This window comes from Hippichthys cyanospilos, chromosome 1, assembly GCF_059441005.1.
Source record: "Hippichthys cyanospilos isolate Australia breed blue-spotted pipefish chromosome 1, RoL_Hcya_1.0, whole genome shotgun sequence".
Taxonomy (NCBI): Eukaryota; Metazoa; Chordata; class Actinopteri; order Syngnathiformes; family Syngnathidae; genus Hippichthys; species Hippichthys cyanospilos.
Window position 1 is genome coordinate 13,454,469 of NC_142369.1, and position 17,345 is coordinate 13,471,813.

Here is a 17,345-nt window from a genome sequence, read left to right on the forward strand (position 1 = left end):
ACATTTCTCTGTAGAAAATGTGAAAATATACATCTTATGGTACCGCTAGCGTACAACACTTTCGAGGGCCTCCTCTTGAGAGATGAAAAATCACTCCAAGTGGGACGCTTTACCGTATTTCATCTGCTGGAATCCAGATACTATATCTGGCCGAACTTCCATTGTTTGATTAAATGACGAGTCTCAACTCCAACCTGCCTCAAGTGCTCATGGGTCCTACCGCACACCGTGACATTTCATTTGTTTCAGTATTTACAATGTATTTAAAAACAGCCAGCGCAAATGATTTGTGTCATCCTAATAGTCCTAAATCAGGTTCATATATTTTATTTTTTTTAATGTGGGTTAAATATTTGGAGGTCCTTTATCATGTTAGTTTTTACTGTTGCGGGTGGTAAATTTCCGCTATAAATCTTAATTACTGCGCATAAGACCCCTAGTTCCATTATGTTATTGGACCAGATTTCCTGCACGTGCGCGCGTACGTGCGCGCGCGCACCCTGGCTCCATCTCTTTGATGAAGCCTGCAGGAGGAGGAGGAGGAAGGAGGAGGAGGAGGAAGGCACTACTTGGGGGGGAATGCCAACCATCCGAGCTCCATCCCCACCACCACCGTCATCCTCACCATGCATCCGAAAAAAAGACACCCGTAGCCCGAAATGAACCGGCACGGATGAGCGCCGGGGCACCAGCGGTGGAAAACGCAAAAGCAGAAGCAGCGGCCGCGTCGGTGATGCGGACGCTCGACCGGACGACGACGACGACGATCGCCGAGTGAGGCCGCTCCCCTCGCCAAGATGGTCCGCGTAGCCCGCGCCCTGGGTCTGATCATCCTGTGCGTGGCGGTGCTCATCCTGTCGCTCATCAGCTACGTGTCCCTGCGGAAAGACAGCCTCTTCGGCTCGCCCGTCGGGGGCCCCAGGATCATGTTCCACGCGGGCTTCCGGTGAGTGATGAGCGGGGCTGTGCGTGGGGAAAGGTGCAGCCAGGTGGGAGGGTGGGGAGGAAGGGGCTGGCGTGCAACATTGATAGCACATGATGTGATATGTTATGAATTATGATCTGTTGCTTTTCATAGCGAGCTAGATAGAAAGACAACTAGCTCGCTAGCTAGGTAGGTGAAACATGGTGTGGTAAACTTTGCAGAGGTGGGTAACTTACATTTTTTGCTGGTCCGACATTCGTCAGTGCCACGCTCCCATCGTCAGTCAGTCCGTCATTTTTGTCACGCTGAAAATTCTAATAGTCTATCTGCCTTTCCTTCGGCAACTTCCGTCAACCCCTTCTCGCCGCCGCCAACCATCGTAAATCACACTCACTGAAATTAATTTATTGCAATTAAAAATCATGTCCACTGGATAGCATTGTTTTGCGCAACATGTTCAATTACTAGAACAACCTTTATTCCGTTAATAGTTTAAAATCAACTGTTGTTTTTGTTTTTATCAGACATTGACTTAAACATTTTCAAATTCAAAAGTAAAATTTAAAATCTTAAAGATGTTTTACCTGACATATTTCGGCGTTAGCTTGCGCCTTCTTAACGCCAAAACATGTTAATTTTAAGATTTTAAAGTTTTTTTTAAAATTAATTTTTTTTAAGTCTCTCACTGTCTAATAAAAAGAAAAACATCCAATTGCTAGATGTTGGTTATCATTTATAACTGCTTGGCCAACTATTGTAGATGGCCATTTTCATTCATATTTGCCTAAATTTCATCTGTCACACGCACCACAAGTAAAACAAAGTATTGCTGAGCTTGAATTTACTAAATACACCTTTAATTAGGGAATTAAAAAACTTATATCTTTCATCTGGCCAAGAGCCAATCATTGTAAATTTGCTCTGCAGTGCACCCAATGGTTATTTGAAAGAGTGACCTCCTTACAGTGGAAACACATTCCATGCGCTTATCAGCAAGCAATTTCTTTATTTAAAACATATTTAAAAAGCAAAATAACACAATCTCTTAATAGTTAATTATAAAAATTACTTACATTTTGGTCAGCCTGATAATCCATCTTAGCAACGTCGAGTAAAGTAGGCATTTTTATTCCTGAAACCATGACTCAGAAAGGGAGCACAAACACAGAAATTCCCAGTAAAGTCAGCTGTGTTATAGCTGTGTTTTTTTGTTGTTTTTTTTAGCTTTCCTGTCGTTCATTGGTCCATCTGTGACAAACTAACGGACAGTTTGTCAGTGCTAACTGAGTGCCCACCTCTGAAACTTTGGATCATGACTTGGATGGATACATGAAATATATTGTGGTATGCTTTGGCTCATTAGTCATCACTTTCCATAGGTAGATGGATGAATGGCACATGATGTGGAATGCCTTGAAACATGGGTTACTGGAAGGATGGATACACGATTGGTGGGATGCAGGATGTGGTGCTTTGGCAAAGAAAACATGATGTGATATGCTTTGGAGCATGAAGTTTAATCGATAGAAAGAAAACATGATGCGGTATGCTATGGATCATGAAGTTTCATTGACAGATGGACGAGGGTGATGTTTCTTATGCCTTTTATTCACGGATGGTAATGGTTGAATGGATGGTGACTGATGTGGTATGCCTTGGATCACAAGCTATTGAATAGATGGTTGGACGATTGATGCAAATTATGTAACTAGCACATGATGTGGTAATCTATCTTGAGTACTCACTTTCCAGAGAGCAATCAAGTGATAGAGATGGCATATGATGTGGAATGGTGAGGGTCATGAGTTGTTACTTTCCATAGATGGCTACATGGAAGTTTACATGATGATTTATATAAATATCATTCATATGATGTTGTAGGCTTTGGATAAAAATGACATAAAAACCTTGCACGCAATGTCATTGGACTACAAAATATTAGTCTTTGAGATGGTATATGAGGATGGAACTAACATAATTACACAGCAATCATTCCGAGCGCAATGCTGATTATTTGTCCTCATCAGATCGCAGTTCGCCATGAATTTCCTGGACCCTTCCTTCATCCCTTTGACCAACGCCCTAAACGAGGAGCTACAAGGGAAGCCGTCCAAGTGGAAATTCAACAAGACTGCCTTTTTCCAGCAGAGGTAAGATAAAGACGCTCTGTGTCTCGTGGTGGCTGATTTGATGCGGCCTTGTTCACTGAAGCTAAAAGAAATGAGAAAGATGTGAGCAAATTCCCAGACTGGAAGAATCAAGGGGACATTCCAACTCCCAGACCCTGGGAGGGATAATACCCCTTGGAGTGATATGTGCGTTCTTGTGGGATTTATACAAACGTATCAGAAAAGTGAGGCCAGTTGCTTTACTTCAGCTGGAGAGTAAACATGTTTAAGTACAATGACGCATGTGTTTATTTACGCAAATAATGGTGCATTGAGATACAAGTCTAATCCATTTTGTCACTACACTTGTATCTCAAATCGTCTTTCTGTATTTAGTTAAATGGGTAAATACTTAAAGCAGTTCTAACCACCCCTCTTAAAAACATACTCTGTTAATATGATTAAGTAGATTGTAAATAGTAGGGGTGTTTTATTTATATTTTACTACTAAGTAGTTGCAGATACCAAGTACCGATACTACTGGTACCTTTGATACAAAAAAATTCCTTTAATCCATTAAAAGATCACTTAAAAAAAAACTTGAAAAGAGAAAAACTCTTAAGGCTATTGGATGTATGTCAATATATTATTTTTGTGTTTGTTTTGAAGTTGGTCTTTGCAGTGCAGCGCTACAGTAAATTGTTGCGGCTTCCTTGGCATATCGTTTTAGCGTTGTGCGAAAGATAAATATAACAAAACTCTTGCATATTTTTTAAATACCTGCTTTATCCAAAGACCTGTTCCATCTCCAGCTGCCAAATTGCTTCCATACATGCAACTTGCATGCTCCAGGAAGGTTTTCTTTCTCCTCCGCTTGACATGACTGTGTGCAATGTGGACTGAACACAGACTAATCCACAAACCCTGTGCAAGATGATCTGTTTCATCAACTAATTTCTATGCATATATAGAAATGACACTGTAAAGGACATCAGGCATGCATGTATTCTTTGAATTCTCAATCGTAAAACAACAGGAAAGAAAGTATCGATACCTGGTATCGGTACTCACCCATCCCTAGTAAATAGTATTTCTCACATTTTTGTTTCATTTTAAAGTAGATTTCACTGCTCCTTCTGCTGTGCATGCCTTGGCCCCCACCTGGGGGCAGTACAATTCAGAAATAGAGACAAGCATGAAGAAGTGTTTCATAATTGACTCCGTAAGCTGCAGCATGTCATTCTTGGCAGAGGATAAAGAATTTATGCGTTTTGAGTATCGCTATATCGTGTCTGCATGTTTTGCTGGCTATTTATCACAGTTTCACCAATGTTTTTTTTTTTGTTTCTCGTACACAAAGGTAGCCCTATAATTTTCCTGTTCTTTTTCCTTTTTTATTGTTTCTCCACTTCTTGTTTTCACCCATATAGAATTGTGGTTTTCATTTGGTTATGATAACCATCTTTTTTTGAGCATGAAAGACTGCATTCATCCCTCCTCAAATGAAGGAATTGGGTTCACTGTTTAAACATGTAGTGGCAACATGAAACGCTATCCTGAATAGAACCAATAAACTCAAGTGTTTGTACTTTCATGTCAGGAAAGACATCTTCAACTTCATCGACATTCCGCACAACTTCTCTCTGACCAAAAGCAGCGTGCGCGTGGGCCAGCTGATGCACTTTGACTACTCCAGCCACAAGTACGTGTTCTCCATCAGCAACAACTTCAAGTCCCTACTTCCAGATGCCTCACCTATCCTCGACAAGCACTACGGCACCTGCGCTGTGGTTGGCAACAGCGGCATCCTGACGGGCAGCCAGTGCGGCTCCGAAATTGACGGCGCCGACTTTGTCTTTCGCTGCAACTTTGCCCCAACCGAGGTGTACGCCAAGGATGTGGGTCGCAAGACCAACTTGACCACCTTCAACCCCAGCATCTTGGAGAGGTACTACAACAACCTGCTGACTATCCAGGATCGTAACAACTTCTTCCTACACCTGAAGAAGCTGGAGGGCGCAATCCTGTGGATTCCCGCCTTCTTCTTGCATACATCAGCTACCGTCACCCGCACACTGGTGGACTTCTTTGTTGAGCATAAGGGCCAGCTCAAAGTGGAGCTGGCCTGGCCGGGAAACATCATGCACGACGTCAACAAGTAAGACAGCAGGATTGTTTATAATATACATACTGCAAAACTCTACCGCTCCGAGCTCTGACAGAATATACTTTACATACTCAAATCACCAAATAGAAAAAAACAAAACAATAATCGTTTGAGAGTAGTCTGTAGACAGGATTTGACGTTGGGAGGGCCCAAATGATTTACAGTCTATTCCTTAAACCCCTCAGCCCCATCCATCCGAAATTCTTTATATGCGCTACCATTAGCATAAGGGCTAGCACTAAAGTAGAAGCTGAAGGGGAAAGGTTATTGAAAATTCATCCATCATAACCACCCACATGGTATTGACTCAACGAGAGAAAGCAGTGTCCTCATTTACAGAGGTATCATTGGAATAAATGTGAGAAGTGATGAAGTAAATAGGATATTGGTGGCATACATACAGGCACTTAAATGAGCAATACCAAAGAGATCTGGAAGCTGCATCCATCGGAGGAAGACTTTTACTCTACGAAGCCCCAATAAATATCTAGCCTACCGCCTCAACTGTTCAGCAAGAGCCACTGGTAACATGCCTCCCAGATACTCAGAGAAACAAGACCTTGGGGTCCTAGAAAATTCATTTACTTTTGAAAGGATTCCACCAAGAGACCACAAAAGGATTTGTCGTTCATCTCCCTTCCCATACGTTTGACTCTCTATATCATTTTAATGAGTGAACTATGTAGTCCAGGGAATGAGTTTCCGTATTTCTTTATACATCTCTTTTGTTTATCCTTGGAATAGATACTGGAAGACAAAGAACCTTTCCCCCAAGCGCCTGAGTACCGGCATCCTCATGTACACGCTGGCGTCGGCCATGTGCGACGAGATCCACCTGTACGGCTTCTGGCCCTTCGGCTGGGACCCCAACACGGGCAAGGACTTGCCCTATCACTACTACGACAAGAAGGGCACCAAGTTCACCACCAAATGGCAGGAGACACACCAGCTGCCCAGCGAGTTCAAGCTGCTCTACCGACTGCACCGCGATGGCGTCACCAAGCTCAGCCTGACACATTGCATGTAGATGGCGGTCACCACGGGGAGGGGGATTGCGCATGACGCCGCGCCCGGATCCCGCATGCCAAGCTCTCATTTCACACGTTCGCCTTGCTCGGTTTCAATATTGTTGTGTCAAGTAAATCCAGTGAGTCACCTCTGTGACGCTCCTTCAGCATGCCTGCTGGCAGTGGCCAACACGGCGGAACCTCCACAAGGACAAACAAAAGCCCAACTCACGAATTCGTCAGTTCCACTACAAGAAATAGTGGCAATAGTATGACACTCTTTATCTTTGACAAAACGTTCATCCATCCATATTTAGACAAAAATAATTTTGCCATTGTTTGCAGTAATAAATTGATATTTTTTCTATAATCTATAGCTCAGTGATTTTTCATGTCCAAATAATACCTTTAAAAACCCATTTTCAACTCGATTAAAAAAGGCATCACCTGTAATCAAAGCTTGGGTAACGACCAATCACGGCTCACCGTTAGTCAGGTTATGTTCATGAAATGAATCGTAATTGATAGGTCGTTGCCTGAGCCTTCAGCGCATTACGTCATTTTCAGTTGAGAGCAAGTGAAAAATATGTTTCTAAAAGTATTAATTGTATGTGAAAAAGTGAAATCATTCAACTCCAAAGACAAAATTTGACATTTTTAAGAGACCGGCAATTCAATCCCAGGTTCTTTTTCTAAATATTTTTTCAAGTTAGGCTAAAGAATGATATAAAAATGGCTGGTACTAAAGAGTTAATTATAGACAAAACTGTTTTTATCTTGAAATTGTTCAAAGTCACCTGCCGATATTTAAAATAGATGGGCTAACTGTTGGACTTTGGAGGTTCCCCTGGAGTCCTAGCTGCGTTTTAAGGCCTGGCTTTTTGGTGAAAAACCTAAATCACTGCCTAATCTCAGGGAAGGAGCTCGATCAGTGTTTTGAAATCTCATTGGACGCGTCCGCTAAGGTGCGGAACCTTCTTTGGCTACAAGATGAGTTGTCAGACAATCTGCGCTACTCTTGTTTACAACACTTTTACAACAAGTGTCCCAATTCTTAACCTTTTGGATAGAAAAATAACATTCCAAATGATAAGCCATAAATTCACAAAGACAGAGAGAGATCATCTATATACATACATACAGTATATATATATATATATATATATTTACAAAAATGTTGTTATTGTAGTATTGTCAAGTTTAGTGTCACTTTCCTAATTGCCAGCTGTCTTTAGCTATTCTGGTTAACATAAGAATGATGTCATGGCCAAATTTTCATTGCGTGCCGTGCTGGGTCACTGCAGGAATAAACTAAATTTGTACAATACAATATCACAGGGGGGAAAAAAAACGAGGAAAAATATAGTAATTTAAATAGAATAAAACTGATTTGAACTAAATAGTACTTTTATGTGTTTTATTTTTCTGCAAAAGGTTTTCCTGGTAAAATTAGGTTATTTGTGCAAAACAGATTTCTCTTAACTGACTTTTTTGTTGTTGTCATGAAGTATGGCTTTACTATTGTAAAATGAAGACGTTTCGCAACTTTCTTGTAAATTCAACACTTTTTTCTTAGAATTAAGACTTTTTGTGACAGAATTGGTGTAGTATCGCAAGCTAGCCTGGCTGAAATCTTGAGAAAATACTTAGATTTTAACCACATTTCTAATTCAACAACAGCTTTGATTTTCATTTTCACTACAGCACGCTTTGACGGAACACAGTACACACGTATAAAAAAAAAAGAGAGATTTTATTGCCTCGTGTCAATACGCAGACAACTTGCTGCATCTTGTTATGAGAGCATGCTCCACTCGAGCCTCATGGTGCATGCGAGAGGCACTAACAATCTTTAAGAGTCCTTTTCTAGAACCTTGTTTTAATGGGGGTCTCTAGCTTTGTATCGTTGACTGAGATTTTCCTGCAGGTGACTGTATCACGAGCGACTTTGTATCGTACATAATGAGAAGCTACTCCATTTGAGCATGCATTCCATATGCTTGATATGAAGCTTCAGGACCTTTTACTAGTATAACTTATGCCCAGATTAATAAGGCAATTCTAGGGTGCACTATACTTAAAGAAATAATAATTAATAAATAGTAGCTCAGGGCATCTCTGGTCTAAGTAAAATATGTGTGAGCCTTTATAGGATTTCTTGTTTGACCAATTTCTTAAAACAATACATTGGTGTTAAATAAACTGGTCGGCAGTTATTGAGGGTGATGTTGGAAATTTTGTGCCGCAGGGACCACTATGGAAAACAGTAATGCGTTGAAGATTTTGAAGAATAACCTACTACTAGTTTGGCCTTGTAGTGTTACTACTGCAAGGCAGTAGTTGTCTAATATTTCATCACAATGTATGAGCATGACGAGAGAGACATTAATACTGGTGAAAAAAAAATCAACTTAGTGTGCCTAAATGTCTTATTAGTGAGGGCAAAGGTCATTCTAGTACATGGACCTCAGACTTAATATCAACAAAGCTGAATAAATGCCCAAACTTCTTTCCATGTATTCTTGCTGTATAGTCTTAACAAGACCCCACACAGATCTGCATTTTTTTTTTGTGAGTGAGCTCGTCAGAAATGGGGCCACCCAAGAGAGTAATCGGTGATCTTTATAAAGCTGGAAGGCACTGGAACACGTGCTTGATGACTTTGCGGCATGAGACCGGATGTTGTGAGCACGCTCAGATTGATTTTTTTGTTGTCGCTGTTTTTGTTGCTTGGAATTCCTTCCCAAACAAATGTTTTTTGTTTTTCCAAGACGAAAGGCTATTTGTTATAATACGCCACGTAATTGATGTCACGGGTAAGAGATGCTAACTGAGCCTGAACGTCTGGGTGTCAGCACACTTGAGAATGTACGCCAAAAAGAATGTTTGAGGGAAATAATCTTGGATTAGTTCATAAATGCCAAACCAAAATGTATTTAAAAAAAAAAAAAAAAGGTAACTTCACCATGCCAGATAGCTTGTTTTTTTTGCACTTTCGTTATGTATTGTCATTGAAGAAATACAATTTATAAACAGATTTCTTATAGTCAGTTGGAAGGTTACTTCTAAATTTGCAAATTCGTCTGCAGAATCTTTCTTCAGATGAGTAAATAAACACCAAGCATGATTTGGGAAATGTTATTTTTAACATGGTAGTTCCTTTGCATTGGCACTATAAATCACAAAAAAAAAAAAAAAAGCCTCTTGAATAAACACTCCTGGCTATGATATGCATAAATGCTCTTATTTACTGTTACAGTCTGCTTGCATCTGTACCAAGGACAAAATGAACAGAAAAGGTTCCCGCTCAAAAATGAATGCCTGGAAAAGCAACATCCCAATGAGCAAATGTTCGTTTGTGTTGTTGCTCTGCTTTTGCCCAGGCCTGACCTTGGAGTGTTTTTAGATTGTCAGTCCCGGGTGAAGGTCCTGAGTCGAATGAGTGCCATTTTTTTAAAATCTTTTCTCTCAAATTCTTGGTATTTGTGAGGATATAAGAATGTTTGTTCATGATAACAGAATCTCTCATGCTTGTAATAAGTGCAGTTACTTTTTATGTGCTACAATCAAACACGAAATATGTGATGAAAAGGAAAATAATGCAAACATCTCGAGTTCATATTGGCTGCCTGTCTGTCCACAATTAACAGAATAACTACATTTTTTCTAGTACTTTTTGCTCTGTTTGCATGGCTAACACAATTATACAGGGACTTCTGGACAAGTGTCATATATGTATTAATATGAAACCCACTGGAGTTCTTGGCAGGAAATGCCCCAGTGCAACGATTGGCTGCTCCATCCACCCCACCTCAATGATAGGCTGTTCCAATGGGAGATGACACACACTAAGGCAAAAGAGTCGTGACTTCAGAATGCTGGCATTAAAATGAATCACACTATTTTGTAAAAATGATACATTATTTGCTTAATCAGTTAAGGCAATATAGAACAGTTTTTTACATTTTATTTACAATGGACATTTTTGGAATGGTCATCTCAATTCATACATGTAGCCCTGGAAGTGCGGCTAATTTTATTGCAGCGGGGCATATCCTGCCCATAACTCATGTGGGATTCATAATTATGTATTTGTACATGGCATATATACATCATCAAGGTCTGCTGGGGTTGTTTTGACCAAAACATCTGTATATTTAAATGTTCTATTACATTCTATGATAAATATGTGCCTGTAGATTCATGTCATCAATGCCTCCAAATATCCCAAAAATATTTTTTTCTTTCAAATGAAAGTTTTTATTTTTCAGGAAATATAATAAACAAAAAAGACCACACAAGTGTTGAAAAATATGCCAATTGCATAATCCAAGATTCTAATTAGTTGCTAACCATGTCGTGTTTCTAAAAAAATGTTTAACTTTATTTTTTTTAAACCTGAGGCTAGACAGTCTAATGTAACAAATTAAATTAAACAAATTAAAGATCAGCAACCTTACCCATGATGCTAACTAGCTCTAGTATTTACAGTACAACACCTATAGTTCAACAATAGGTGACAGAGATTATGGGAGAATGAAATACCTAGCTAAGTGCAAAGAAAAAAAGATATTAGCGATGGTTTGCTAATTTTTTCATTTCTATTCAAAACATTCAGGATATTTTTTTTGTGCTAAGCATTAAATTAACAAACTATAGCCGCAACGATAATGATCTGTGGCGCTAAAAAGCTCACAGTCTTGACTATTCTACATGGTGTGGAGATTATGCTAGAATCCAAAACGTGAACAGAAGTTTTTCTCTGTAAGATGCCAAGCAGTAAACAATGGCTAAAAAACTTTTTACTTTTTGTGAATGTATCACCCTATGTAAATATAAATTGAATGAACTAACAGAGAAAATATTTGCCTTGGCCAAGATGCTAATTATCTCCTGGAGCTACGAAACATTTCGTCCAATAATACTAGTCAACTACTTGGACTGGGATAGGTTCCAGCTCACACGTAGTCTTATGAGTACAATGGGAAATGGATGCATGTTTATGAGTTCAAGTTCTTTTTTTTTTTTGTAAATCTATGCTAAAAACAGCCTGTAACCTCAATAGGTACACCCACACCATCAAATGAGCTCCAACACAATTAATACAACTGTTGTATTTTCTCTCATTGGACAGCGTGTACCTAATCAAGTGTCCTATGGCATCAGGCATGACGTCAGCAGGCGCACCTCCTCCAGAGAGCCACCTCCTGCGTCGCCCCTGTCATACCGCCATTGTGCTCTGCCACTGGCGCGCTCTGTTCCATCCGCTTCATCACCATGTCCAGCAGGGTCTGCACCGCCTTGTCGACACCCATGCCAGTCACGGCGCTCGTCTCAAAGTAGGGTATGCTAGGGGAAAAAAAAAAAAAAAAAAAAAAACACTCGAAAGACAGCCTGACAAACATATTTGTGCATCATTATTAAAAAAAATAAATAAATACAAACTAATAACGCTTTCCAAGAACTTAATAATTAATAATTGAACTTTGTAATTGCCAGAACTAAACATTAAACCATCATTTTAAATATCGACTTTCATATTCACTGTAACCTAAAGCCACACTAAAACAGTCATCTAGCACACCCCTGTGGTTAGTTTATAAAATATTTTTGATCATCATCTTAAGAGTCTATGTTCTTTGTTCTAACTAAAATGACAATTGAGCTAGTTGTGCCACTTTGACTTATCAGTACTCAACCAAAGCCTATTAAAAAAAAAAAAAAAAAAAAACCTGGTTCACGACTCTATTTGAACCAACTAGTAGATAAGCGGAATGCAGTAGTGGCCTCCTGGCATTTTTCTCCTTGTACACATGAAGTCTTCTTCTTATGACAATACTGTATACAGTTGTGGAAAAATGCTACTCCGCAGTCTTTCTACGAGTGTGTCCAAGTAATCTGACTAGCTTCTTGAACTGTCTTACCAGTGTTATACGGTAAGACAGTTATATATATATATATATATATATATATATATATATATATATATATATATATATATATATAAAACAGTTATATATGTTATATAAAGAGCATAGAAGTGAATGAACCTTCAGGTGGAAATCGAGATTATCAAATGAGCGCTTCATGAAAATCTTTGGCATGTTAGTAGGAGAAATACTAGTGCCTACTAGTGAGGAAAAACTGTGCACTAGATTAGAGGTCCCCAACCGCCTGTTGCACCAGAAATAATAAGCTTGTCATGGCTTGTAAGAGTTGGCTAGTGTTTGTGTTGTTTTGCCTCTCTCTTCAGGCGTTTTTGATTAATTTCAGTTAATTCCAAGCTGTTACGATAGGCTGATTTAATCACGACACCTCCGTTTCATGGGGCAGTGACGACGTCAACTGAACAACACACTAGTTTCCGTGTTTACAGCCGCTCGACAGCTCCAGTGTTCTCGTATCTTCCACTTGCTGTTTGTGCACACGAAAGCATCCGCTTATGAGTTAAAAAAAAAAAAAAAGCAACATGGGTGTTTGTTACTACATTTCATGTTGTACAAACGTTTAGTTTGTTTGTATCGTGACGATGGTGTGTTATACACTATGGACAGAATTTTATTGTATTCACTGAGTATAAAAGCTATTTTATTTTGAAAACTGTCCGGATTCTCTTGGACTCGTTTCGGTCACCTGAGCGCCAAAATTTCACTCACAAATAACTTAAATGAGTAATAAACAGACATCTTGGAGGGGGGGGACTGGAAGGGATAACAGTACAGTTACTGTATTAGGTTTAACAACTTTTCACGGTGGAGGGGGTAACAGTGAAGAACAAGGGAACACTGTATTGTAGGATCAAACATCGTTCTATATAGGCTTACACATACCGGACAGTATATGATTTAAGGCTGGTGCTGTATATAATTGATATTAAGTTAAAGACAGTGTATGTAACAAATGTATTTTGAGGACTGACCCGTATCTGTCAGCCAGTTCTCGGGCCTGCCTGGCGCTTACGTCCCTGATACTTCGAAGGTCGGCCTTGGTGCCCACTAGGACCACATCAGGACTGTCACAGTATGCGTTGGCCTGGAGTTGACCTGATAAGAGCGTTTATTGGCAACACAAGGCAGGGGAATGGTAAAACAAAACAGTAAATAACGGAACAGGTACAAAAAATGTGTTCTGCGTTGCTCAACAGTCTATTTACGCAGCTTGTTGAATCCAGTTAATCACGCCGGTTGTTATCAAGTTGTGAACTCTGTTAATAACTTTAATGCTTTGCAATGTTTCTGCCACAAAAAAAAAACCTTTGGTTTCCTGTTTTGCGCCTGTCTGCAGCCCATCTAGGCAGCTTCCTAATCATGAATAAACCGAGCTGCTAATTAAAAAGTGAAGATAAACATTAAAGACGCCATTGCATTAAGTCCAATTCTTTGGCACAAAACATGTGCTTTGATGCATTATTTCCACTTGCTCTGCACTCATTCACCCATTCAAGTGGCAAGCAGGTCCTTAATTACTGAGCTGTTTGCTGCACATTGAAAAACAGTTAATGACTCAAAACCTTGTTAATGACTCCAATACACTAAGATGTAATCACTGAAAGATGTTACTAAATGCCATTATTTTAAGACGTAGTCATTGCTACTAAACATCGGCGTTGACTTCCAGTTTTGATCACCTCTGCAACCCATTTAAGCAATGATTTTTTTTCCGTTAAAAAAAAAAAAAAAACATTTAAAAAACATCTTTCTTTCCCAAATTTTCCCACATATCTGGAGGCATACACTTGTCTCGAATGAAACTGATTATCTATAAAGTGGCACATACTCATCCAGTTTCTGACGTTGAGGAAGCTTTGGTGACTGGTCAGGTCAAACATAAGCAGGAAGCCCATGGCATCTCGGAAGAAGGCTGTCGTAAGGCTGCGAAACCTGAAAACAATGTTCTTTTGCTTGAATAATTATTTTACCTTTCATTTTGCATGTATTTAATTTCAATTATTGTTGAATCTTGTGGGATTACTTTACTTTTAATGCATTCAATTTGGCATCTCAGAACAAGGCTGTTGTGAGGCTGGAAAAGTTTGTTGTGTGAATAATTATTTTCCCTTTTATTTGGCATGTAATTAATTTGATTTATTATTTAATCTTAATGAATTACTTTCTTTTTAATGCATTCAATTTGTTTAATTTTTTTAAACGGTTTCTTTTATATTGTATTAATTATTTAAGTTAGTACTATGTATTTATAGTGTGTTAAATGCAGTTAAGTATAATGTTTATAAGATACTTTTGATAAATGTAATTCAATATCTTATGCTTATTCATTTTAAGATGCTTATTAAATGTTATTAAGCATCAAATATTGGTTGTTTTCATCATCATTTCAGCTCATTACCGAATGTAATAAAAATTTACATTTGCATAGATTTTAATTTAGTCTTTTATGCATCTATTAGGTTTTCAGTTTTCTGCCAGTCTTGCACTTTGTAATATTTGTAATTTCTTGAATTATTTTTTTTATTTAGTTTCAAACTACACATTTGATATTTTTTCAATATATTCTGTTTCAAAAACCATCCCTAGTACAGTATAATGTTTTAAAGCGAATTTTGATCAATTAAATATGATTCAATACCAAATAATAATTCATCTTAAGACACTTATTTAACATCATTAAGCATCAAATATTGGTTGATTGCTTTTACCATAATTTTGGTTGATTACTGAATATAAAAAAAAACATGATATTTTAATTTCATCTTTTATGCATCTATTAAGTTTAAGGTAGTTTTTATTTGATATTTTGAATTGTTAAAATTAAATGTTAGCATTGAATGCCTTGTTTTTCATGTATTACATTGAATTCCGTTTTACACCGCTCCATTATTTGTAATCATTTGTGATTCTTTGAATTCAATTCTATATCTGGTTTTAAACTACACATTTGAAAATAATCAGTATATTCTGTTTCAAGAAGTGTCTCTTCTTTTTTGTTTGTATGTTTTTGCCACTAAATTCTCTTCACTTCAACTCAACAGTAAAAAAAGTTCAGTAAATGCGTATTCCTCATCAGTTTCATGCATTTTAGATCCTTCATACAGGCATTATAATGAGATTAAGAATGAAAAATGATATTCCAGATTAATATTTACCTCTCTTGTCCGGCCGTATCCCACAGCTGAAGGTGGACTCTGAAGTTTTTCTCTGTTGCCCCATCGGAATTAGTCCCTGTGTACATCTGAAGAAAGAAAAAATAAGAATTAATATATAAAAAGAAATTGATATTTTGTAATAATGATAAAATGATAACTGACAAAAAATATATATATATTTTTCTTCAATCACTGCAATTGAATGACGTCAAAGCTCCAATCTTGGCTTGGCAAAAGTGAATCCCAGTTTGTGCATAACAAAATGTCTGATTTTATTGATTACATAGCTGAGAAAGCGTCACTCACCAACCGTTTTTCCCGGAAGTCAATTCCCACCGTGGTGGCGAACTTGCGGTTGAACTTGTTGTCGGTGTACCTGTACAGGAAGGTGGTTTTGCCCACGCCTGAGTCGCCGAGTGCCAGCAGCTTGATCAGATAGTCGTAGTCCCACTCAGCCATGGTGCTGCTCAGCCTGCCACGAGAAAAAAAAAGGTGGGGGAGAAAAAAAAAGATTGAAGTGGGTTTAACGCAGCGTCTTAATGCTGTGATCAGAGCAGGACGAGCACATGACTCGGCCTGAGCTCCACATGAGCAGTCAAGGGGGTTATTACTTCTCCTGTTTTGGTAGACAGAACCCCTTTTATAGACAAGACTGTGTGCCGCCACTTCCTGGTGGGCTTGCGAACATGGCGTGGACAATCAAATTTGGCTGAATGGCCCACAAGGCAAAATAACAGAGCAAAGTGTTGTTGCGTTTTAGCCTTTCTCCGAAAAATATCCCTAAGATGAAAAGTAGCCCTTTCAAAAGCAAGGAACCATAACCAATAAGCAGCAGAAAGTTCACATTAATAATGCAAAAGTCAGAATAAAATGTTATGAAACGAGAGCAAATCAGCAGTGTTCACTTCAGGATTCTTTTCAGCAGCTGAGATGGTGTTTGGGGAGCTTGACGTGTCTGACAACCACAACCCCAAATGTACTCGATAAGATAGTGTCATGCAATTGAGCACAGACAAGTATACATATTTCCATACTGAGCGAGGGCTCTACACTAAATTTTGAACTGGTGCTAGCGACCTTTTCACTATGTCGCACTGCACAGGATTTGGCCACACACTTTCTCAAGGATGTACAGCATGACCACATTTGCTGACCTGTAGTTGTCTGAAATTGCATACCGTAATTTCATATCACATTAAGACTGACGAGTGACTCAAGATCGGATATTTTCAAAACGTTTTACTCTAAAAATGGCCGGCAAAACAGATATATAATTTTCAAAGAAGACATTAAAACAAACACGTTTTGATGTGAACGTTGTTTTGTTCTAGGCAGACGGGCAAGCTCTAATTGTGTGAGCAGTGCTTCCCAGCGGGGGGGGTGTACGTAAAGTCATTGCAAATACTCATTAAACCTCGGATGACTGAATACAATAAAATGAAACTGCATACCATGAATCTGGATATTGTTCTTGTTCAGTGTTTTAAAAGGAATTAAAAGTGTTCCAATTTGTGGTAGTAAATGTTTTACGTTGCGTTGGGCCCGTCAGTCATGACCCAAAACGTAATCAACGACAATCATTGGAAGAAACACCTTTGAGACCCCTCCCTCCCCCATAAAAGCATGCCTCACCATGTATTATACGGTACACCCGAGGGGAGTGCTTCTCAATTATATTTTGCCAAGCCCCCCCTAGGAAGGAGAAAATCTTTGGTGCTCTCCCACTCAACATGCTGACAACAAATACAATTATTAGCAGTACAAATTGTATAAGTATACCTAAATCTGTAACCTTTCTAACATTAACAAAAGAAAAAAAAAACAATATAAATCAACTGTCAACGACTATTAATTATTTTTTACAGTGTTTATACGAGTTGATAAAAAAAATATATGTATTATGTTTAAAAAAGTATTACAAAAAAAACATGTGCATCAAAGTGCTGAAACTACATAAATAAAAAACGATCATCAATAAATAACGATCATCTTGTTATTGCAATTCAAGGTAACTGTGAAACAAGTTTGTATAAAA

The 17,345-nt window shown here is 38.5% G+C and overlaps 2 protein-coding genes across 3 annotated transcripts; one reads left to right on the forward strand and one right to left on the reverse strand.

The window, feature by feature from the left end:
- The first annotated feature begins 528 nt into the window (after positions 1-528).
- LOC148429316 (alpha-N-acetylneuraminate alpha-2,8-sialyltransferase ST8SIA3-like) lies at positions 529-10,405 on the forward strand. Of its 2 annotated transcripts, none has more exons than XM_088429903.1 (4): positions 529-946; positions 2,953-3,075; positions 4,634-5,191; positions 5,945-10,405. In XM_088429903.1, the coding sequence occupies exons 1-4, from the start codon at positions 798-800 to the stop codon at positions 6,225-6,227; spliced, it is 1,113 nt and encodes a 370-aa protein (XP_088286029.1). In that variant the 5' UTR covers positions 529-797; the 3' UTR covers positions 6,228-10,405. The 2 variants fall into 2 exon arrangements, with proteins under 2 accessions (XP_088286029.1, XP_088286036.1); XM_088429910.1 differs by lacking the exon at positions 529-946 and adding an exon at positions 1,077-1,114.
- Positions 9,739-15,769, reverse strand: LOC148429317 (ras-related protein Rab-27B-like). Its single transcript, XM_088429972.1, has 5 exons — positions 15,617-15,769; positions 15,311-15,396; positions 13,984-14,087; positions 13,127-13,250; positions 9,739-11,556 (listed from the first exon to the last, which is right to left on the reverse strand). The coding sequence occupies exons 1-5, from the start codon at positions 15,767-15,769 to the stop codon at positions 11,382-11,384; spliced, it is 642 nt and encodes a 213-aa protein (XP_088286098.1). The 3' UTR covers positions 9,739-11,381.
- Between the last annotated feature and the right edge of the window lie 1,576 nt (positions 15,770-17,345).

Excerpts from the sequence above, each read along its gene's own strand:
- LOC148429317 (XM_088429972.1), bottom strand. The coding sequence starts at position 15,769 with ATGGCTGAGTGGGACTACGACTATCTGATCAAGCTGCTGGCACTCGGC. Across the intron at positions 14,088-15,310 it reads GATACGGCCGGACAAGAGAG|GTTTCGCAGCCTTACGACAG; the intron begins GTAAATATTAAT and ends CATTGTTTTCAG. Across the intron at positions 11,557-13,126 it reads GAACTGGCTGACAGATACGG|CATACCCTACTTTGAGACGA; the intron begins GTCAGTCCTCAA and ends TTTTTCCCCTAG.
- LOC148429316 (XM_088429903.1), top strand. The coding sequence starts at position 798 with ATGGTCCGCGTAGCCCGCGCCCTGGGTCTGATCATCCTGTGCGTGGCG. Across the intron at positions 947-2,952 it reads ATGTTCCACGCGGGCTTCCG|ATCGCAGTTCGCCATGAATT; the intron begins GTGAGTGATGAG and ends TGTCCTCATCAG. Across the intron at positions 5,192-5,944 it reads ATCATGCACGACGTCAACAA|ATACTGGAAGACAAAGAACC; the intron begins GTAAGACAGCAG and ends TCCTTGGAATAG.